Consider the following 23,313-nt stretch of genomic DNA (forward strand, 5'->3'; position numbering starts at 1 on the left):
GTGTAATTTCAACGCAAATAAATATTTTATGTTCATGTATTTAATTATTTGGTTACTAGCCGTGTAATAAGTGGGATAATGTACAGTCAGCCGGTTGCTATCGCAAAATAAACCCCTTCAGGCTGATACAAGAGTCCTCCACATCGCATCAGGTTCCTGAGCACCGTTGCACTTTATTTTGCGATAACAACTGGCTCACTGTATGTTATCCCTTATATAATATATTCTGTTATATTTTGGTGTTGTATTTTTTTATATATCAAAGAGATGATGCAACAAATGATAGAAAGGGATTCATTACTTCCACGCTGAAATTTTATGAGACTCAACTGGCTGTAAAACCATTGAGCTACACATAACACAAATTACACATAAGCTACACAAAAGTATTTTCTCAGGCACTTAAGTCTAAATAGCCGTAAAACGTACAGAATTTCCATAGCAGTCAACACCCAAATGTCAATAAAAATAAACTGTTCAGGTGTTGTACTTGCTATAGTTTACTTCCATGTTGCTTCGTCAAATGTAAATCAAGTCAATCACTGAAAAATCAGTGCCACTTTGAGTTACAAATAACAAAGAAATGTGTAATATGCATATAGGATGCTGATGATTCACCACTATTGCGCAGAAAATCGACACGATATGGTAGTAATTTTTATGAATATGGCACTCGCCTTTTTTTTTTTTTTTTTTTTTTGTGCCTATTTTATTTATTTGCCATTTGTCTTTTTATTATTATTATTATTATTGTTATTATTGTTATACGATTCATAAGCGAAATGTTGAGAAATACCATAAGATTTATTTATTTATTTTTTTTTTGATGAGGTAAAGGAACTAAACTAAATAAAGACCCGAGTTTATGCATTTAAAGGAGCAATATGTAACATTGACATGAAGCGTTTAAAATGGGTACTGCAGTCCAAATGTTTAAATATTGGAGAGTTGTCTCCCCCACACCCTCCCCAGACTCCAAGCTCACGCGGGTTGCCAGGGTGAGGACACGCAACAGGAACGAGCAAACTGACAATGGCAAGCGACGAGCCTTAGAACTACTGTAAGTAGTGATCAGCTAATGTATACTTTTGCATTGTTTTTATTGTTTGCAAATTATAAACCAGCTCGTGTGGATTTTTTTATGACTCTGTCAATGTTAGCTAGATGGCTTTCATGGCTGCAGCTTGCTGTGTTTGCCGGCTAACTTGTTTCAAATCTGGCAACCCGGGGTGTCGAAATACTCTTGGGATATGGGCAGTGGGCGGGATCACATAGGCCAAAACACAAACAGAAATTCCGGCCCGGAACGGACATTTCAAAGTAGAATATGCTAGCTATAGCATTGTTATCGGAGAAGCCAGTATTTCAACTTAGCATGATTACTTAATCTCTGATAACATATTATGATAATTTTATGCTTTAGTACAGTAAATGTTACATATTGCACCTTTAAGGGATAAATATATATGTTCCTGTATGTGTTTATCTTAATATTGTTGACGTAATTCTCTTTCTGAATCGGTGGATTTTCAGCTCTGCCATGCGGTGTTGATCAGAGGAAACGCATATGACGCGGTGTCACTGCATCTCATTGGGTTATCTTGATGTGTCGTCATATCCTGCAACCGTAGACCTGACGGAGTTGTTCGTGCTGAGTTTGTGCGATGAATGTAATGAACGCTCTGAGGTGAAATCTGTGCATGCACATTTATCTGTTGCAGGAAAGAGCGGAAGGACTCGATCCGGATATAGAGTGAGCTGTTAAGCGTCGTGATGTATCGCGGTTCTAGGCCGCACCGAGGGGGCTATCATCCTCCGCCGTCTCGTGGCTTCGATCCCCGAACTGGGCCTGGTCATCCTCCCGATCAGTACCGGCGCCCGTCCCCGCGGAGGAGGTATTCATCACCCGGAGCAAGAGATCCGTCTGATGAGTATAGAGGAGGAGGGAGACCTCCGAGACCCTATGGGGTATGCAGGAAAAACAAAACATTGCTCTTCTAGCTTCATTTACCAGCTTGTTTGCATACTAACAATGTTGAATTAGCCTGGAGTTCAGTGTAAATATTCATGGTATATTAGTATGGTAGTAAAGTGACAGTATTACCCCTGGTACCTTGGTGCTGCCAAGTTTTAATATAATGGTATCCTTAGAAGTACCCGCCATGTAAATAACATGCTCTTTGAAAATGATAAGTGCCATAGCATTACCCTCTGATACAAACACATATTTGCATTTGTTTTACACTGATACTACAAGAAGTATGTTGTTAACAAGTTAAATACCATTGTATTCTGTGAAGTACTATGTAGACGGCATGGTATATGAATATGGTAACAATGTGCAATGGTATTATTATCAGATATCATTGCTGTACAATGTTACTGTTACAGCACTGTAAGGGACTGAGCTATTGCAAAATAGAAAACCTCTTTCCATGCAGGCCTGCATCTTGTTCATCATGATGTTTGGTAAAGTGTGAGTTGTTTAATTAGTTAGTTGATTAAGTTATGTTCCCATTTTCCGAAACAGAGATACAGCCCTTCACCTCCTCGTGCTGGTCTTCCTGTTGATCATAGTCTGGTCATAACTGTGGGCAATGAGCTGACCCATCCACCAGGCTATAAAGGCCCAGACGCTCCCTATGTCCGGTAAGGAACTGCAAACAAGTGATGGACCCAACCTGGTCTCATAGAATGAACGTTACTGTAACTACATTTTTTCCATCTGACTTTTACGTGCCATGTTCTACGTTTCGCCGCAGTTGCCTGGGGAAATTAACACTAGAGGCTACAATGGCGGATTTGCATTTCATTCACTTTTGCGCAAATCATGACTATGACTTCTTTTAAATACTTACTTGTCGCTCTATCACTCACACACTGCTGTTATGATTTCGATATTTCACAATATCAGTATGCATCATTTATAAAACTATACATTTGAACACTTGTATTGCAGACCTATCTACATTTTCACACTTATTCCAACATGATTAGCTTGTGTGGTAGATCACCTGATATAGTGTTGGACTTTGGACACGGAAGACAATGGTTCAAGCACGCAAGCTGACACACGTGAGACGAAAGTGTCATAGAAGCGGCATAAAATTACGAGGTTGCTTCAGAAAATGCGCTTTTCATATCGTGTTTGCTTTTAGGACACTTTAGGTTTAGGCTAATGTTTTGGGTTAGGGAGGTACGTTTTACATATTTAAACCTAGTCTAATTTTCACCTTAAAAAACTTGGCCAATTACGACACAATGCAATGGGAAACTGCAGAGAAATGTATTGAAGCTCGTGATTTTGTTTTGCCAAAATGTTGCCACGGTAACAAAGTTTTCATGAGATCAGGCTGTATACACCGATGTGATTATAGTAATCAGTCGATATTTGATAATTTTGAGATTTTCGGCATTGGCTGCTTGGCCAATTAACAGCTTAATTCCAAAATCTAATAAAAAATTTGAAGTACATTTTGTGTAAGTATTATGTAAAATAGAAGTTTATTTAATGAAAGCAATTTGTGCATTTCTATCTGTATACAGTGGAAGGCTTTGTTTGGAAAATGTTAATAAACATTATTGTTACATATTGTTTTGTTTTCTTTGCTCGGAAGGAACTAAATGCATTTTGGCAGGAAAATGAGTATACTATATATAGGGTAGGTATGTGCATGGATAGTTGACATTCGGTTAACCGTTCGATGCGGCACTATTCGAATATCAAAATCACTATTCGGTTGTTCTTCATGTGCAATATAGGTCTGCAACCTAACGAGTTCCGACAAACCGCCAGATTTTCCTGCCGGGTTTGGGTCAGTTTTTCCAAGTATAGGGCGAGTTAAGGCCGTTCACACATGCTTTTGTGTGCATCTTTTATAGATCAGTGATAGTGACACTCACTGGATGGACGTCTTTGATTGAAATCCTCCGGAGGTGGTTTGAGATGCATTCCAGTCGAAACTCAGTCAAGTGTAAATGCATATGGCTGTCCAAGCCACATATGTCAACTTCACTCATACATTGCTGCAGTTTCGAGGTTCCCTAAGTGTGTCTGTGCTGCTGTTTTCTTATTTCTTTTACCCCAGTCACAGAAATGCACAGATTGTTGTCACTTTCCCACACACTCACCGGGCAAAATTAAGTTCGCTGCCCGGCAATAGCATAATCATGGAAGAGTAGCGCTGGAATTGAAGATTGGATTAACATCTGTTTGGCGGAGATGCATTGATGTGGCCAACTGTAAATGGAACGTGATTATTCAGTCGGAAACCAATCCGATCATTAAAAATGCACAAAGTGACCAAGTGTAAATACCCCCATAGAGTTAAATTTAGGCACTTTCAAAATGTGTGATTGATCACGATTAACTGTGAAACATCATGCAATGAAACATTTTAACTGACTGACAGGACTAGTTATTAAAATATTTCTGTTTGAGTTTATGAGCTTACTAAATCTTAAAGTGTTTTTACTTCTACTTCAGTGTATGATGTTGTTTTTTCCATCACTAGCGATTACAGTGCAGGAGATCAACTGTACAAAAAGCCCTATTACTCTCCACGGAGGTCAAGCTATGATGACCACAGCGATAGGGGTGCAAGACGGCGCAGTCTTAGTCGTGGCAGGAGCAGGGGGCGGAGCCGCAGTCCTGGCTATGGGCGCAGCAAAAGTCGTCCGCGTAGCAGAAGTCGGAGCTACAGTCACGGTAGGAGTCCTGAGCGGGCGAAGAGCCGAGCACGGAGTAAGAGCCGGCCTCGTGGCAGGAGCTACAGTAGAAGTCACAGCAGAAGCCGTAGTCCCAAACGCAGTAGAGCGAGGAGCAAGAGTCGTCACCGTAGCCGCAGCAGAGACAGGAGCTGTAGCAGGGGGAGGAGCAGAGGAAGGAGCCGCGGTAGGAGCCGCAGTGTCAGTTGTAGTCGTAGCAGCAGCAGCCGCAGCTCCAGTAGGAGTCGACGGGGCAGTGTCAACAGAAGAGTCCAACCAGGTGCAGAGGTGGAGGATTTTAGCGAGCTAGAGAAGGCTCGACGACGGAAGGAAATTCAGGATATGCTTGTAAAGCCTGCAAAGTCGATTTTGAAGAAAAGGGTGGACTCCACTGAGATGGATTCACCCATGCTAGTGCAGGTAACAAACTCTCATCAGATTTTGGGAAATGATTTAACATCCAAAATGTCCAAAACTGTTATTGATGAAAATTAAGTGATAATTCTCAACAACAAAAAAAGATTACTCGCCCTTGTGTTGTTCTAAGTCTGTACATTTTTCTTTCTTCCATGGAACACAGAAGAAGGTATTTTGAAAAATTTCCCAACTGCTGTTTTCCATAAAATGAAAGCATGTCCAGAGGTTGTCAAGCTCCAAAAAAGATGAAAATCTTCAAGCATGAGTCATAAACAGGTCACGGGCAAGTTTAAATATTCAACCACAAATTTGCTTTCAGTTCGGCTCTGTTTGCTTACGTGCGCTGATCGCGTTTTATTTGTGCCCTAGATTCACTTTCATTTAACTTTTGTATAATTCCAAATATGCTTGGCCACTACAAGTTAATATACACATACAAACAATACTCCAGGTATTTGTGGATGGAGGAGATGATGTTAAAATGAGGAGCACAGTATACAGCTGTTGTGAATTCAGTTTCACACAGAAACTCTTGATGCAAATGCCGCGAAATAAAAGCACGACTGTTTAAAACTCTTTGGTTAAACTGGACCGCATAGCAATGCCTGTGCAAATTAAGATTTAATTAAAGAGACATATTAAAGGACTTGTTCACCCAAAAAGGAAAATTCTCTCATTATTTACTCACCCTCATGCATTCCCAGATGTGGATGACTTCCTTTCTTCTGCTGAACACAAATTAAGATGTTTATAAGAATGTTTCAGCTCTGTAGGTCCAAACAATGCAAGTGAATGGGTGCCAACATTTTCAATATTTGCATAAAAGTAATCCATGGCTACGTTCACACAGTCAATGTTTGGGATGGACAACCTTGTTTACTTACAGGTGTGAGCCTTGAAATGTCCCGTTCATTCAACAGTTTACAATAGGGCTGCAACTAATGATTATTTTGATAATCGATTAATCTTCGAATATTTCTTCGATTAATCGGATAAAAAAAGAACTTTTATTTCCTGTATTTTATTAAAACATTATTTTTTCAAAAACAAATTATAAAGGGCGTAAGGATTTGGTTCAATTTACATTTGGTAGAATTTATAATTGTATGCTCTCACAAAACTTTAAACAAAGCCTGAATCATGAAAAGTTTGAATTTATTATTATTATTATTAATTTCAGAACATATGCAAAATAGTTCCTTTCATTACTTGTAAAACTTTGTAGAACAAAAAGTACTGTTCATTAAAGAGTAAAATTATCCATTGGGGATGGAGTGGGACAAAACATCAGCCCAGCAGAGGGCAATGGTGACACCAGAATAGAAATAATTTTGCCCAGCTGAAAAATTAATAATTATGTTAGATACATATGCTTGTACACTGTCACTGATTACATACATTTTAAGAATTTTAAATTAATATTGTAGGTTTTAAAATAGTGTTGTTGCTGATTACATTTTTCTAAACTATTCTTTTCAAAATAAAATGTGTATGTTTATCCAGTAAAATAATGTTTGACATGGTATAAATTTACTAGTGGAATTAGGGCTGGGCGATACATAGGACGAATCTCAGTTGCCTCCGCGTCTGAAACCGTAAATCCGTGCATCTTATCACGTGGCTTGTTGAGCTTGTTACCGCGGACTCATAGCGCATGGAGGCTTCACGCTATTCTCCGCGGCATCCATGCACAACTCGCCAGGCGCCCCAACAAGATCGAACCACATTATAGCGACAACGAGGAGGTTAACCCAATGTGACTCTACCCTCCCTAGCAACTGGGCCAATTTGGTTGCTTAGGAAGCCTGACTGGAGTCACTCAGCATGCCCTGGTGGCCATTAAGTTTCACAGAGTTCATCAGTAGACTAATTTCACGATCCTTCAGGGCTGTATATTGAATCAAAATAACATCAAAATGGAGATATGATCATATGTGATTATGTATTTAACTGCCATAGGCTGCGATCAAAGACAGATAATCATGGTCTGTGTGCTCTTCAGAATGAACCGGCGATGCACTGATCTGTGTGCACGCGTGGGGGGTGGCAGGGATCATGGGCTTGTGTTTTTAGTGCAGTTCAACTGCATTGTGAATTAACGCAGGTTCAAGCATTTGCACAATTCCAAACATTAGTATCCGCTATAAAGTTATTATACAAATCTACAAATGCGGCACAGTAGAGTTTGACAGTGGTTCACAAGATGCGAAACTCAGAACTGTCAAACTTCCCGTTTCATGATAAAAGCTCTTGGTGAAGGTGAAATAAACACGACTGCACTTGCAATGTCAAAATAAAAGGGACAGAGTTTAACAAATCTTATCCTGAAAATAATAATAATTCAGTATTACATTATATTAATAAACTTAGTTTATAATTTAGTACGACGCAATATTCATCTGGTTTCCAAAAAATAAGTGACGTAGTTTTTGCACACCTTGTTCATTCACAAAGAAAAATGTTTTAGTAACAATATGCGAAGTTAAATACGATTTTTGTTAGGCTTCCATATATGATTGTATGTTAAATATAAGTATAAACATGCAAATCAATGAAAATGATTACAGTTGAATCTCCCTTGTGTTAATTTAGTCAAAAACTGTGGGAAATATGCCTTAATTTTTAAATAGGTTTTTATTTAATGCCTTTGAAATATTAATGTGCTCACCTGAGAAACGATCTAAACAGTACTGCCCCTCCCTATATGCATATTACACAGTCTGCGTAGGGCACCAACTCCCTAGGGGAGCATCATCTTACTCTAGGAGGGGTACCAGAAACTCCACCGGCTGCCCTAACTCACACGTTATACGTTATTCAAGGACCCGGTAGCAGTAACGGAACACAGATTATCGCCTCGCCCCTCGCAACTTTTGCAATGTGCCTCGCAACTCACATTCCACCGACCCCCACCGAAATCCAAATAATCGATTATGAAAATCGTTGTCGATGATTTCCGTTATCGATAATAATTGGTTTTATCGATTAGTTGTTGCAGCCCTAGTTTACGGTAACAGTTTGAACGCTGTCCGTATGAACGAACAACCAAGTCACAACCGTATTCTAACAGCTGTAACCATAGTGACCGTGACTAAAAGATGGCGACATCCATAACACTGACATGTCTTATCACAATTGCTGTCGCTTTATTATTGAGTCCAATTGAAGGGCGAGTTCATCCATCAGATCATAAGTAACCGACAGCGACTTTGAATGCTTTTTAACCGCGTGCAGAGCGCAGCTTTTTTGTCGCGCAGCTCGCGCCCGTGAGCATTCGGATGACACGCAGCTCTTTTCTCTGTCTCCGTGAGTTAACAAAACCCCACATGAAACACACGAGACACACATGTGTACAGCGATGAGTGTCTCTCACTCTACATGACGTAACTAACAACTAGTTGTCCAGTATGATTACGTTCACAGGTTTGCCGAGAATGTGGTTGTGAGACCTGAAAATTTGCGATGTCAGTTATAGATGTGGTTGTCATATTCGTAAATAACAGTCCTGTGTGTGAGCGTGACCGTAATAAGCACTCAAAACAGGTCTGACAACCGTATTCTGCTGCTGTGTGAACATGGCACATATGACTCCAGTGGATAAATCCATATGTTCAGACACGATATGATAGGTGTGTGTGAGAAACAGATCAATATTTAAGTAATTTTTTGTCATAAATTCTCCTCCCTGCCCATATGCAGGAAGGATGGGAATCACCAAAAACACAAGAAGAAGAATGAGAAAGTGAAAGTGGAAATTGACGGAGCAGGGAGGAGAATTTATAGTAAAAATTCTATCAGGTAATATTGATCTGTTTCTAACCCACACCAATCAAATCACTTCAGAATATATGGATTTAACCACCAGAGTCGTCTGGAGTACTACTTTTTTTTTTTTTGCCCTTATGTGCTCTTTGGAGCATCAAAATTTTGGCACCCTTTCAAATGCATTGTATGAACCTACAGAACTTTTCTCTGCAGAAGAATGTCATACACATCTGGGATGGCATGAGGGTGAGTAGCCTGAACGATGAGTGAATTTTCATTTTTGGGTGAACTATACCTTTAATATATACACTCACTGACCACTTTATTAGGTACACCTGTACATCTACTTACTCATGCAATTATTTAATCAGCCAATCGTGTGGCAGCAATGCAGTGCAAAAAATCATGCTGATATGGGTCAGGAGCTTCAGTTAATGTTCACATCAACCATCAGAACAGGGAAAAAATTTTATCTTAGTGATTTCGACTGTGGCATGATTGTTGGTGACAGACGGGCTGGTTTGAGTATTTCAGTAACTGCTGATCTCCTGGGATTTTCACACACAACAGTCTATATAGTTTACTCAGAATGGTGCCAAAAACAAAAAACATCCTGTGAGCGTCAGTTCTGTGGAGGGAAACACCTTGTTGATGAGAGAGGTCAAGGGAGAATGGCCAGACTGGTTCGAGCTGACAAAAGGCTACGGTATCTCAGATAACCACTCTGTACATTTGTAGTGAGCAGAATAGTATCTCAGAATGCACAACATGTCAAACCTTGAGGCAAATGTGCTGCAACAGCAGAAGACCACGTTGGGTTCAACTTCTTTCAGCCAAGAACAGAAAACTGAGGCTAGAGTGGACACAGGCTCACCAAAACTGGACAGTTAAAGACTGGAAAAACATAGCCTGATCTGATGATTCTCGATTTCTGCTGAGGTACACAGATGGTGGGCCCACTACAGCCTCAGCTTTCTGTACTGGAGTTTGATTCATTAAAGAGGACTCAAGTGTGAAACCTTAAAGAGTAGCTTAAGTCTTTTGTGCAGTCCGCTGTGCGGGTCAGTGACGTTCAGAGTTCATTTGTTGTTGTAACAAGGTTACTAGCTTCTAGAAAGGAGGCAGCAGGAACCGGCTGAACAGTCAAAATAATATTTAATTTAACCAAAAAGACACGGCGCAAATGCACACACGGCAACTGCGTGTGGCTCTCTCTCTCTCTCGAACTGCCGCATTCCGCTGCATTTATCCCTCTCCTCGGCTGATTAGCCTGATTGGGGGCCGGGCGTGCGTAGTCACGGCCACGGCCCTGCACTCCTCCTCGTCACAGTTGTGCTCACATAATGCAATAAAATATACAGTATATTCGCATTAACATTAGGCCTATATGTTCACTGTCCCTGATTTGGACTGTAAAATGTAACATTTAAAGTGCACAATAATTGCTGTTATCTAAAATAACTGCGATCAGATGATTATTTAATATTCGCGACTGGCCAACTGTTATGCTTTTTTTGGAGCTTGACAGCTCCTAGTTACTGTATGCTTTTGTTAAATGGGAAAGAGCAGCAAGAAAATTCTTTAAAAATTTTCCTTCTGTAGTTCATGGAAGAAAGTTAAACGTGTTGGGAATGATATGATGAAGAGTGAATAATGACAGTTTTTATCTTTGGTTGAACTGTTCTTTTAATTCCAAAATTCTTTGCCTCAACTCAGTTGGCCTACAAATTTTCTGGTAGTTGAGATTTAATTGGCTTTATTTTTTAAAAGTAAAGAAGCATGTAGGCTAGTTGATCATGCATGTGTTCTACAGTGTATTCTACTCATGCATCGATTATGTTTGTATATGCCAGAGATATATTTGTTGTTCTCTCCTTTCTTAAATATTTCACCCATGTTTAACCTACTATTGCTGGTTTTGTTTCAGCATAGTGATTCTCCTCGAGGAAACCCAGACGGTGGTCTTTCACTTGAGGCAGAACAGCTTTTGTGCACACTGTCCAAAACTATAGATCCAGACTTGTTAGCATCAATGCTGGGGAAATGCGCTGATGCCAGTGCTCTTGAACAGCTGCTTGGCAGGATGCAGCCAGCCAAAGACAGTGGAAGTGACATGCAGCTCGCTAATGAGAAAGAAAGACCAGACAAATCAGACCTCAGTGAGTTCCTTGGAATGATGGCAGAGGCTGTTGCACAACCACCGACTAAAAAGAAAAGTCTTACAGATATTGAAGACGAGGAGAAATTTCTGTATGGAGATGAAGAGGAAGATGACAGGGAGGACGACAAGGTGAAACCAGCTAAAGAGATTCCAACAGAGGGACAACCTGGCTTTCCGGACACGAGGTTCCCACGGTCTCATGAGATTCTGAGAAATGAATATGGCACCACATCTTACCCTTTTGGTCATCCTGAAGAAGATGAAGCGAGCCATTCGCAAAGAGAGAGCAGTCAGCCAGACAGGCGGCGTTCTTCGGCTACACCTGAGGTGCATTCCAAAGAAGAGCTTGACGACTTCCCACCTGGAGTTGGACCTCAGGATGTCAAGGAAAGGAAGGAGGTGGAGGAATATGAGAAGATCCAAGACTTACTGAAGACCATCGGCTTGGACTTGGGTGTAGCTGACATCAGCAAAATGGCCACTAGGACACAAGACCGCCTCCACGGTAACACCCCTGCAAAGAAGGCACCCGTTCGCCGGCAGTCCAATAGAAAGCACAGGAGCCACAGCAGGAGTTACAGCAGCAGTTGCAGTAGCAGCAGGAGCTCCAGCAGAAGCCACAGTCGGAGTAGCAGCCAAAGCCGAAGTCGAAGCAGCAGCTTTGATCGCACTTCAAGGCGCAGCAAGAAGAAGCCAGTTTCCCCGGAACACAGATCCTCAAGCTCCCAGAGTCAGAATAAGAAGGAGAGTCGCCCTAGCGTTACTGAAAGCGGGTGGCCTACAACAGCAACTGCGACTCCCGGGACACAGGTGTATCCTCCCCGACCCAACCTCTCGACACACCAGATGCCTCCCTACCCTCAGCCAGCCCCACGTGGTGTAATGCCACCCGACTACCCTCCTGGTGGTTACGACCCATATGGCAATTATATTCCATATATGCCTCCGGGATGGCCAATGTACCCACCTCCAGGTATGCCGCTGCCACCTCACAGTCCAATGGATCCCTACCGACTCCCCAACATGGAGCGACCTTTTCTAAAAGTGGTTGGAATGGGGGCAAGTGAAGGGAAAGAGACGGATAAAAAAGGTTCGTTATTTGTATGTAGTTGTTTATAGTTATACTTTGTACATCACAATCGACCAACTTGGTTTGATGCATCCTTTCAGCACTCTCTAAATTGGAAGATGTGGCCTCTAAAGCAATCACCAGTGGCAGTCAGAGGCGAGTTATTGAAGATAAGAACACTGCCAGCCAAAAACAAAAGGTAAGTCCTTCAGTGTGAAGCAGATTCGTATGGGAACAGTTCACCCAAAACTGAAAGTTATGTCATTATTTTCAAGTCATGTTGTGACAAGCCTGTATTCTGTTGGTTTCTTCATGGAACACAAAGAGAGAACTTTGGAAGAATCTTCATGCACACAATGGCAATAGTGACATAATGACGATGGCTTTCAAGCTCCAAAAAGGAACATCAATGCTATAAAAGAACCACAAAAGTAGTACGACAGCAAAGCTCAACCTCATTCGCGTTCACATTTATATTATAAAATTACGCGTTTCAGCGAGTGTGCTATCGAAACCCAAAACACCATTGGTGTCGTAACCGAGTGCAACATGCCCGTTTGAGCAGGGACGATACAAAGATGCGATCTTTAGGGTGATCAGGTGGTTTTCTCTTCATTGCACAGGGAGGGGTGCACAAAGACGATATAAGGGGGCAGTGCCCCACCGTAGTTCCCCCTCAGACCTGGCCATGCATCTTTGGAGTGGGGGAGGGGGATGTTTAGGGTGGGCAAGTGGTTGTCTCTTCATTGGTTAGGGAAGGGGTATCAGAAGTTTCTGGGGTGCACAAAGAAAATCTAAGGGGGCAAATTCTGCATTTATGCAGAATGAAGATTGAGATTTAAGAATTACATTTGGAGAAGTATGACTTACATTTTGGTCTGTTCCTCATACAAAGCTATTGTATGGCTTCAATAGACATATAGCAAAAATAAAGCAAATGGATCGTATGGACAAATTTTATGGTGCTTTTATTGTCCTTTTTGGAGCTTGAAAAAGTGACCACTATCTCAGCTGTTGTATGGAAAAGAACTGTGTGTAAGTTCTTCAAGGATTGTCCTTTTTGTGTTCCACTGAAAAAAAATAACAGGATATGGGGTTTGAAACAACTTGGTGTGTAAAAAAATGGCAGAATTTTCCTTTTTGGGTGAACTATGCCCTGAATATTGTCAGAACTTTCTGTGCTGGTAAAGAAATTTAAGGCCCAAATAAAATTCTCTCTTAGGTCACTGAAGAGCTTGCAAAACTAAAAATGGAAAAAGAAATAAGACTGAAGAGGAAAGAAAATCTCTTAAAGGAGGTGGAGACCTTAAGAAAGGAGCAAGGTATTTCCCTCTCAATGTACACTCACTAAAGCACTTTATTAGGAACACTAGGTCCTAACAAAGTACCCGACGTGGTCTTCTGTTGTTGTAGCCCATCCACCTTAAGGTTCGACATGTTGTGCATTCTGAGATGCTGTTCTGCTCACTACAATTGTACAGAGGGGTTATCGGAGTTACCATAGGCTAGGGTTGTCATGATTAGGAAATTTGGCTGATGATTAATTGTCAAACAAATAATTGCGATTATGACGATTAATTGTCTGTTTTAGGGCTATGACGATTAATTGTCTCTTAGGGATGTCACGATTAATTGTCATAAATTGTCATATTTCTTAAGGTGTAAATGAGCAAGCCTCTGCTGACGAAGCACCCCTCAGAGCGCTTGAAGCGCTTCAGACGCTCTTCTGGACAGGAGCTGCTCTGGTTGACAACCACGGTGCAGCTCAGTGAGGTTCAGAGTTAAACTGAATGACACACAAACGCGCCATTGATGGCATTTATATATTCGCTTAAAATTCCCTTATCTCACATAACCGCGATTAGAGCAAATAACCATGATCACACGGTTATTAAATAATCATGACAGTCCTACCTGTCAGCTTGGACCAGTCTGGCCATTCTCCGTTGACCTCTGTCATCAACAAGACATTTCTGTCTGCAGAACTGCTGCTCACTGAATGTTTTTTGTTTTTGACACCATTCTGAGTAAACTCTAGAGACTGTTGTGCTGTTACAGAAATGCTCAAACCAGCCCATCTGGCACCAAAATCATGCCATGGTCGAAATCATTGAGATCACATTTTTTCCCCATTCTGATGGTTGATGTGAACATTAACTGAAGCTCCTGACCCGTATCTGCATGATTTTATACATTACACTGCTGCCACCACACGATTGGCTGATTTGATAATCGCATGGATACGTAGGTGTACAGGTGTTCCTAATAAAGTGCTCGGTGAGTGTATAAGTGAAACGTTACCATTATAAACAGTATATAAGGGCATGCTGTACTACCCCATCTGTTTTGTCCTTTTAAGGGGAACTCCTAAGAAAGAAGCGAAGGGAGAAGGATGGGCATAAGGACCCTGTCCTGATAGAGCTCAATCAGCTCCAGGAAGATGCGATGGCTCGAATCTCCAAACTACGTGTTGAACAGAAGGAGGCTGATAAAAAACATGAAGAGCTGGTCAAAGTGGCTCTCATCCTTGGTATAGACTACAAAGACTCCAAGAGGTCTGGTGATGGGCAGCATCCTGCTCAGAGTAAGAAGGAATCAACCAGAAGCCCAGTGAAATCGGGGGCCTCCACCAGCACCTCATGCAATAAGGTAGAGTTGCTAATGCTGTTACAGGAAAGGTACATAAAGTTACTTGCCCTCGATTAGCCTGTTTAAAAATGAAATCAAGTGGCTAGGACTGGGCGATAAAGACAAATGTATGCTTTTGCTCTGAAATGGCTTATAATGGTTTTAATTTTTTTCTTCAAATGAAAGAGCCATCATTTCGATCAGACAGCAGTTGTATAAAACAGTTCAAATCTAGTTAAACAAAAAAAAGGCATATTTTATTCTAACAATACAATAATAACTAACAGCAACATTTACATACATATATTTGACTAAACACTTTTTATATTGTGAATATTCATGGGACATAATTTTTTAGGTATTCCACAAAATATGGTGGTAATTTTATAATATTACTGGTTTTATTATTTTACAGTTAACACAGTTTGTACATTTTGATGTTAAACACCCTGTTGGAGTTGAATGGGATATATTTACATTTGGTTGACTGACATTTTACTACCAACTAATTTAGCAAATTAGTTGGTTATTTTTTCTCTTGGCCTCATGCAAATGAATCATGTCAAAATGTAGATTGTGTGCTTGAAACAGACCTTTTCATTTTTACAGATGCTTTTAGTCCAACGCAACTTCCTGCACAGTAATTGCAGGAACATTCTCCCTAAAATATTGACCAAGGGTAAAATATTGCCAGGCCTTATTCACAAATCTGCTTCATCTGGGATCAAGCCCATGCAACACTTGCCTATATTGATTTTGTCAAATTAAATCCATCACTTTTCAGTTGATAACAACATTGCAGCCTAACATGTCTTTGCAGTTTTGTGATTTTGGATTGAACTTTTTCTGAAACATTACATGAAGTAAAAAATAACAGCTCATTTGAAATGCTTGTGGCTTTAGACAGTTGTAATGGTTATTTAAAAAAATGTCTCTTCTCTAAGATGTTTAAACAATTGCGATTTTGGTAGATTTAGCACAAAAAACAAAAACAAAACAAAAATTCATTTTGCAAACCTATTTTTTTCTTCAGCAGTACTGATCATGAATGATTTGAACGTCCTAAATGTTTCAAATGGAAAATTGTTAGTCTGATACAACCCAATAGAGCTTACATATTTATCAGCATCTTCTTTTATAATAAATGAACATATCAGACTATTTTAGTGACTTTTGTTTCTATAGCTTTGGCTCAGCTACCCCACAAGTCTGTTAGATAATCATTTGTTCTTAATCTTGCATATAACCAGGTAGGCCTAAAGGTTAAATCACTATCTGTTCTCTTAAAAAGGGTGGTCAAAAATAAAGACTCCATTTTTGAGTTTTTGCACTGAATCTTTCTAGTTTTCTGCTAAAGGCAAACATTGAAAATGTGTGTTACTTTGTCTTTAGCTTAAAAGTAGAAAGATATTCACTGCAGAGGTGTTTTGAAATCTTACTTTAAAATTGGTGATTTACTTTGATTACATGTACACCATACAATTTGAACAGTATATAAAAGCCATTTCAAATCTCACTTTGAAGTTGCTTTTTAAAGCCATTTATTTAAAATCGATTACATTCAAATAGTAAACCCATGGGTAACTTCTCCCCGACTGGAAAACAGATGGCCTGTTTTGCAAAGGTGAGTGTACTATGACAAACTTTAATGATTGGCAATCAGGATTTGACTTTTTTGATAATCTTTTCTCTGACAAACGTTTGCTCATTCATTTAAATTTAGTTACTTCATCAGCATTTGATTTTTTTTCTTTGCTTGCTTTGGCACTTTCACTAATGCATTATTTGTATTCCCTAAACAATCTAGGCTGCCCCATCAAAATCAAAAGCCACTCCTGAAAAACTCAAGGCGTCGCTTCCGTCGAGCAGCCGTACTCTGGACACTGCTGACGAGCAATTTGAGTACTACGATGCAGGAAACCACTGGTGTAAAAACTGCAATGTTACCAGTGGCTCAATGTTTGACTATTTCATGCATTTGCACAGCAAAATACATAGGAAGGTATGTGCTAACATTGTAATCGAATGTTTTAGAATGTTTTATTTGAATTGTGCTTCTTTTCCTGTATGTTGCATCTCTGCTTTAGTCATCCATTATTTTCCTTTCCTATAGACTCTAGATCCTTACGAAAGACCATGGGCAAAAAAAGAGAGTGAGAAAAAACATCCAGTGGGAGAGAGGACTTCAAAGCCAGCAAAAGGTAATAACTTATTTGATAAATGTCATAGTCTATCTGTAAAGTTAGGATCAATTTATGGTAGGATGAGGCTTTCTCAAAAATAATTTTTAAAGTAATCATTATGGAACCAGAATCATTAAGTGGAATCTGAATTGGAACCAAAATCATTAAATTCCTTTTCAGGGTTCCCACGTGTCCTGGAAAACCTGGAATTTTGCAATACAGTTTTTCCAGTTATGGAGAAGTCATGGAAAATGAGAGAAATAGCTAAATGTCCTGGAAAATAATGATTTGTCCTGGAAAATATTTAAAACTGTTACTAACAAAGTTTTTGTTACATTTACTAAAACATGGTAACGATTAAAACTCGGGAAAGGAGCAAAATACACAGAGTTGTATCGTTTTGTCACTGCTGGTGGCTGCGCATTGTGAAACAACGTCAACGGTTAACTGTCATAAACGAATCTCTGTCACATACATTCTGTGCTCATCTGTTGCCATCTATGCTTTAAGTATTGATATAGTGCAAAATACTATAAAACTGATATAAACAAAATATATTTTTTTCATTCCAACATTACTGTTGTGTTAACCAAAAAACATTTGAGTTATAAACTTTAGACGGTCGACGATGACTGTCGGACCACAATTAGTTTTTTTTTTTAAAAAAAATTTTATTCACACCCTTGGTTGTTATCTTGATGATTCGGCCTTAATACCCTGGGATGTGAATTCATTTTAATTAATTCAGCGATCGGAGTCTGCTTATACCACGGTTACCACATGTAGTATGCGGAAAACACAGATGGAATCTAGTCATAAAAATGCCATTAGCTAAAACAATGCAGAATGTCATGGAATATGACACATTTGGAAGAAAATGAATTTTTGAATGCACAATTAATAAAATTAAAATTGCGATATGCCCTAGTGTATGAATTAAACTTCAGAAGTCCGTAATTTTATTTAATAAATATCTAATCTAGGGGGCCTGGGTAGCTCAGCAAGTAAAGCTGACTACCACGCCTGGAGTCGCACATTCGAATCCAGGGTATGCTGAGTGACTCCAGTCAGGCTTCCTAAGCAACCAATTGGCCCGGTTGCTAGGGTGGGTAGAGTCACATTGGGTTAACCTCCTCATGGATCTATAAAGTGGTTTTCGCTCTCGGTGGGGTGCGTGGTGAGTTGTGCATGGATGCCACGGAGAATAGCATGAGCCTCCACACGCGCTACGTCTCCGCAGTAATGCGCTTAACAAGCCATGTGAAAAAATGCGTGGATTGACTGTCTCGGACGCGGAGGCAACTGAGATTTGGACTCCGCCACCTGAAATTGAGGCAAGTTACTACGCCACCATGAGGACTTAGAGCGCGTTGGGAATTGGGCGTTCCAAATTGGGGAGAAAGGGGGAGAAAATCCCCAAAATAAAAAATATCTAATCTGCAAGTGATGCACACTTCAAAATGAATGTGTGAACCCGCTCATACACTGAAAACACTTCATCATGATCATCACGCGCTCTCGTGTGTGTGAGATGACAGAGAGCACTCTGAAGTGCACAGCACATACAGACTATGTATTTATTTAATTAAATCACAGCTTTACGGGGATTAATAATCACACTGGGCCATGTAGCAAACTGCTTATCTGGAGGTGAGAAACTACTGTCAAAAACAAAAAGAAACGCAAAATAAAAGCTTGATTTAAATGGACGCATTTTTTTTGGATTAAATACTACACTTGTGGGGCGCATAAAATGTCCTGGAAAATTGTGCCTTGAAAAGAGTGGGAACCCTGCTTATGATTCTGCATCCCTAATTGCTGCCCTTTTGATTGCAGTGGCATAAATTGTGGTTTTCTTACAGTGTGCCTCATCAGTGGAGCAGGGCAAAGATAATTACCAACAAAGTGTAATGGTTTTGATGGTTGTAAATTTATGAAATTCTTGCTGCATACCCTCTTCCAGGCTCTGAGTTCTTGATACCTATACGGGGATTCTTCTGCCAGTTATGTGAAGAGTTTTTCGGGGATCCCATTTGTGCTGAGGCTCATGTCACCTGCCATGCTCACAATGAGAAATACAAGGTAACTTTGCTTGAATATCATGAAAAATAATTTTCATAATTTGTGCAGTACAGTATCTTTTCTATATTGTTAAAAGTTTGGTTTTGGATCTTCACCTAACTGGTCTAGCATTTTAAGATGTTTTATTACCCCAAGCCACCTTTTTAAATGAATAGTCCACCCAAAATTTATTTTTTAATTATTTACCCTCTTGTTATTCCAAACTCCTTTGCTGTTATTTTCTTCAGTGGACACAAAAAGGAGGATTTTTACACAGGTCTTTTTTCATAAAAGGACAGTTTATAGCCCTCCAAGCAGGGCCGTCACGTAAATTCACGAGGCACAAGAGAACATTTTATATGTCCTACCTCCAGACCCTTCAGTAACCTTTCAAATCAAACCTTCAAAACATTTTAATTGATTGTTTTACACGGCCAATAACCAATGTGGCACTCATGGCGCAGTACACAACAACACAGACACATGTGCATCCCCCATTCCTCTGAGCTGCCAAAATGCCCAAAACAAAAATGCACATTCCTAATATGTACAAATGTCATACAACAATTGCATACAGGTCTAAAAAGTTCAGACGTTTCCTTCACATCAACTGAATGGATGTCAATGAGCCTCTCCAAACATCACACAAATAGTTAAATTTTAAGAATAAATGTGGAGTGAAGTCTTTAAAAAAAGGTTTATTTTTTAGAGAGGAAAATGCAGTACGCAGTGCAAAGCAAAGGGTTCCATAAGTTCTATCAAAACAGGTAGTCTTAGTATAGGATATGTATGTTTAGGATGAAGTATTACTGTATTGAGTTAACTTAATATTATTCTTCTTTGGACAAGATGTGATTGCCTCATGTGTTTGATGTTTATCAACAGGCAAAAATGTATGAAAATCCCCTCTACGAGCAAAGAAGGAACTTGGACCGTCAGGCTGGCTTAGATAGCCAGAAGAGTTCAGAGCACAAGCGAAAACGGGAAGACGATGATCAAAACGATGTGAAGAAATCCAAACTTGGCAAAGAAAGAAAAATGTTGATTGATGATGTGGAGCCAAAACCACAGTATAGCAAGGAGGATGCATACAGGAATATCAAAGAGAATGAGAATGAACTCGAGGAGCGTTTCAAATACAGAAAAGAGGATATAGATAAACAGAAATACAAGGAGGAGGATGAGAGAGCTAGATACAAAAAAGAGGAAGAGGAGAGAAACAAATATAAGAAAGAAGAGGAATACATGTATAGGTACAGGAAGGAGGAAGGGGAGAGATCCAGGTATGAAGAGAACAGATATAGAGACCGGAATGAAGATGAACGGTATCGATATAGGGATGAGGATGATAAATATAGATTCCGAAAAGATGACGATAGAGGCCGATACATTAGAGAAGAAGAGAAGCCCAAGTATGGCAAAGAAGATGATAAGAGGTGCAAATACACTCGGGAGGCAGAGAAGTCGTCCAAATACAAAGATGAGGACGATGGGAGGTGGCAAAAATCAAAGTGGGAGGAGGCAGAGGAAAGTAATGGAAAATATGGAAAGAAGGACCAAAAGGGCAAGTCAGGTTTTTTCAAAGATGACAAGGAAAGTGTGAGGAAGTCCAATGTTAAAGACATCAAAGCAGAACCAGAGAAACCAAGTGAGCCCCCTAAAATCTTATGTGGGCCAAGCCCGGCCTTGCTGGCTAAACTTCGCAAGAAGAATGAGGAGGCTGCCGCTCGACCTGGCTTTGGAAAATTTCGCCGAAAAAAGCCACTGAAGACAGCACTGGAGAAGGAAGCAGAGAGAATAGCGGCACAATTCGTAAAGGAAGATGAAGAAAGTATGCCTACAGTAGATGAAGAGAACAAAGATCCTGAACTAGATGCTTTTACCAAGTCTATCGCTGCTGCAAAATCTATTGCAATCAAACTATCAGCAAAGTCTGTGCTTCCGCCTTCTGATGAATGGCTGGCTTACAATGAAAATAAAAGTAGTCCCAATTTAGTCCCTACTCCTATGGTTATTAGGAAGTCCTACACTGGTGTGCAAAATAAACCATCTACTGCAACAAGTGACAAACCTCCTGGACCCATTATAGGAAATCAGACTCAAAAGGGTCCAGCATTGCCAGCAGACCTAATCTCCAAGGCATTTAGTGGTGAAGAGGTGCAAATAAAACTTAAAAAGGACATCCCTGCAAGCCCTATAGATATCTTAGGCACCGCTGTACCACTTGTATCCTCCCCTGCAGTGGCAGAAAAGGAAAATGTCCCCCAGGTGAAACCTGTTACTCCAAGTAAATGCATTGTTACTCTTGAATCTGATGTAGCTGCTCCTGGAGTGCCCGAGGAGGAGCAGAAGCTCACCATAATCCTTCGTCCTCCTCCTCAGCTTCCTTTTAAATCCACTGGCCCTCCTCCAAAATTTGTGAAGCCAAAGACCACTCTTGCAGCAGGAATAGCAAAAGATTTGTTTGACATTTTCTACAGTGGAAACACAGCTGTTAAGGGTTCTGTTGGTGCCAGTGTTGGTGACAAACAAGACTCTGGCTTTACACCTCCAGATAATGACTCAAGCATTAAGGCAGCCTCTGAAGGTAATGAGTCCAACAAAAAAGAGAAAAACGATAATGATTTTGCACAGAGCATAGAATTTCCCAAGGATGAAGGCTCACAAGTTGCCCAGAGCAAAGAACGCCCCAAGGATGAAGACTCACAAGTTGCACAGAGTGAAGAACCTCCCAATAATGAAGACACAAAAGTTGCACAGAGCGAAGAACCCCCCGAGAACAAAGACTCACAAGTTACACAGAATGAAGAACCCCCCGAAATCGAAGACTTGCAAGTTGCACAGATCAAAGAACCCCCCAAGAATGAAGATTTGCAAGTTGCCCAGAGCAAAGAACTCCCAGAGATTAAAGAATTGCAGGTTGCACATAGTGAAGACCCCCCCAAAATTGCATACTCAAAAGTTCCACAAATCGAAGAAACTCTAGAGAACGAAGACACTGAGATTTCACAGAGTGAAGAACCACTCAAAAACGAAGCCTCAGAAGTTGAACAAGCATCTGAGGATGAAAATCTAAATGAAAATATTGATTCAAAAGAGGAAAAGCTTGATGAACAGCAAGTCTTTACTTTAGAAATCTCTGAGGGTGGTGAAACCATGATGGACGTTGATGGTTTGGACACAATGCAACTAAACAATAATGAAGAGGAAAACCCTCTGGAATCTGAGGAACCCATGTCATTGTCCCCCCTTCCAGGTTCTTTCACTGAGCAACTGAACTTGGACACATTTGAATTCAGCTTTGAGCCTTTGTAAAGGACCTTCTGAGAGTAGGTTTAGGGATGTAAATGTTGTCTCTGAATGTAAATAAGTGATTTTGATGTATTCTCACATGCTATCTCTGAATGTAAATAAGTGATTTTGATGTATTCTGTTTATTTGCTTGATCCAGGTAGAATATTTCATGTCTATTCTTAACCTTTTGGCAGGTAATGCCAGTGAAAGCGTGGACTGAAAATTCATTCATTCTGAAGTGGCTGCTGGGAAAGGAATCCCTTCTAAGAGAATGAAAACTTTCAAGCAATGAATTCTTAATATCTGAAAGAGTTTCACTATATTCTTGTGAAAAGCACCTGGTTTTTGAGCTTTTTGTTTTTCCCAATTCTGTTTTCAGCAGAAATCATTACTTTTTTTTAAACAAAGGTAATGTAAAAAAATATATATATATATTAAAAATATGATGTGTATCAAACATTTCAGACTCTAAAACCATTAGCTCTGTTCGTTCCATTTAAATGAATGAAGATATTTTAATACAGGAGCCAGAAAGATCCAGGCTCAGAAGAGAGAAATGGAGTGGAGTTCATGCTTGAAGGACATATGCATATGCATTCACCCCTCTTGCCCGAAAATGTCAAGCTTGGCCTGTACAATTCTTGTCACACTGTGCTGTGTATTGATGGGTTTTCTTTCTGGTTTCTGTTTTTTAAAGAATTAATCCAGTGTTGGTTCTGTTTACAGTGCTACCATGCTAGTTTGGTATCTACAAACAAATAATTGTTGTAACTGCACAGGTTCTGTGCTAGCTCAAATAAATCACAGCTTCATTTTCTGTTTGCTTCTTATTTATATACTTGTTGATACAATTCGTTTTGTACTTTCTCATAACCTTGTGCCCACATTGTGCCATAACTTTATTGTCTCACTGACAAACATAAGCAAAATCCCAGGAGATCAACAGTTACAGAAATACTCAAACCAGCCCATCTGGCACCAACAATCATCCCTGCGATTATCTAATCAACCAATCGTGTGGCAGCAGT

At 40.0% G+C, this 23,313-nt stretch overlaps 1 protein-coding gene across 3 annotated transcripts; it reads left to right on the forward strand.

Annotated features, from left to right (window-relative positions):
* Nucleotides 1–1,604: 1,604 nt before the first annotated feature.
* On the forward strand, nucleotides 1,605–23,102 carry LOC127413692 (zinc finger protein 318-like). Of its 3 annotated transcripts, none has more exons than XR_007892679.1 (12): nucleotides 1,605–1,968; nucleotides 2,531–2,649; nucleotides 4,515–5,127; nucleotides 10,817–12,140; nucleotides 12,221–12,318; nucleotides 13,342–13,441; nucleotides 14,479–14,768; nucleotides 16,555–16,749; nucleotides 16,861–16,948; nucleotides 18,894–19,012; nucleotides 19,877–22,693; nucleotides 22,810–23,102. XR_007892679.1 is itself a non-coding variant. In XM_051651024.1 (12 exons), the coding sequence occupies exons 1-11, from the start codon at nucleotides 1,774–1,776 to the stop codon at nucleotides 22,304–22,306; spliced, it is 5,571 nt and encodes a 1,856-aa protein (XP_051506984.1). In that variant the 5' UTR covers nucleotides 1,605–1,773; the 3' UTR covers nucleotides 22,307–22,320; nucleotides 22,480–23,102. The 3 variants fall into 3 exon arrangements, 2 of the variants coding, with proteins under 2 accessions (XP_051506984.1, XP_051506983.1); XM_051651024.1 differs by having other exon boundaries at nucleotides 19,877–22,320; nucleotides 22,480–23,102; XM_051651023.1 differs by having other exon boundaries at nucleotides 19,877–23,102.
* Nucleotides 23,103–23,313: the final 211 nt, after the last annotated feature.

Source organism: Myxocyprinus asiaticus, chromosome 23 (genome assembly GCF_019703515.2).
Source record: "Myxocyprinus asiaticus isolate MX2 ecotype Aquarium Trade chromosome 23, UBuf_Myxa_2, whole genome shotgun sequence".
NCBI classification, from domain to species: Eukaryota; Metazoa; Chordata; class Actinopteri; order Cypriniformes; family Catostomidae; genus Myxocyprinus; species Myxocyprinus asiaticus.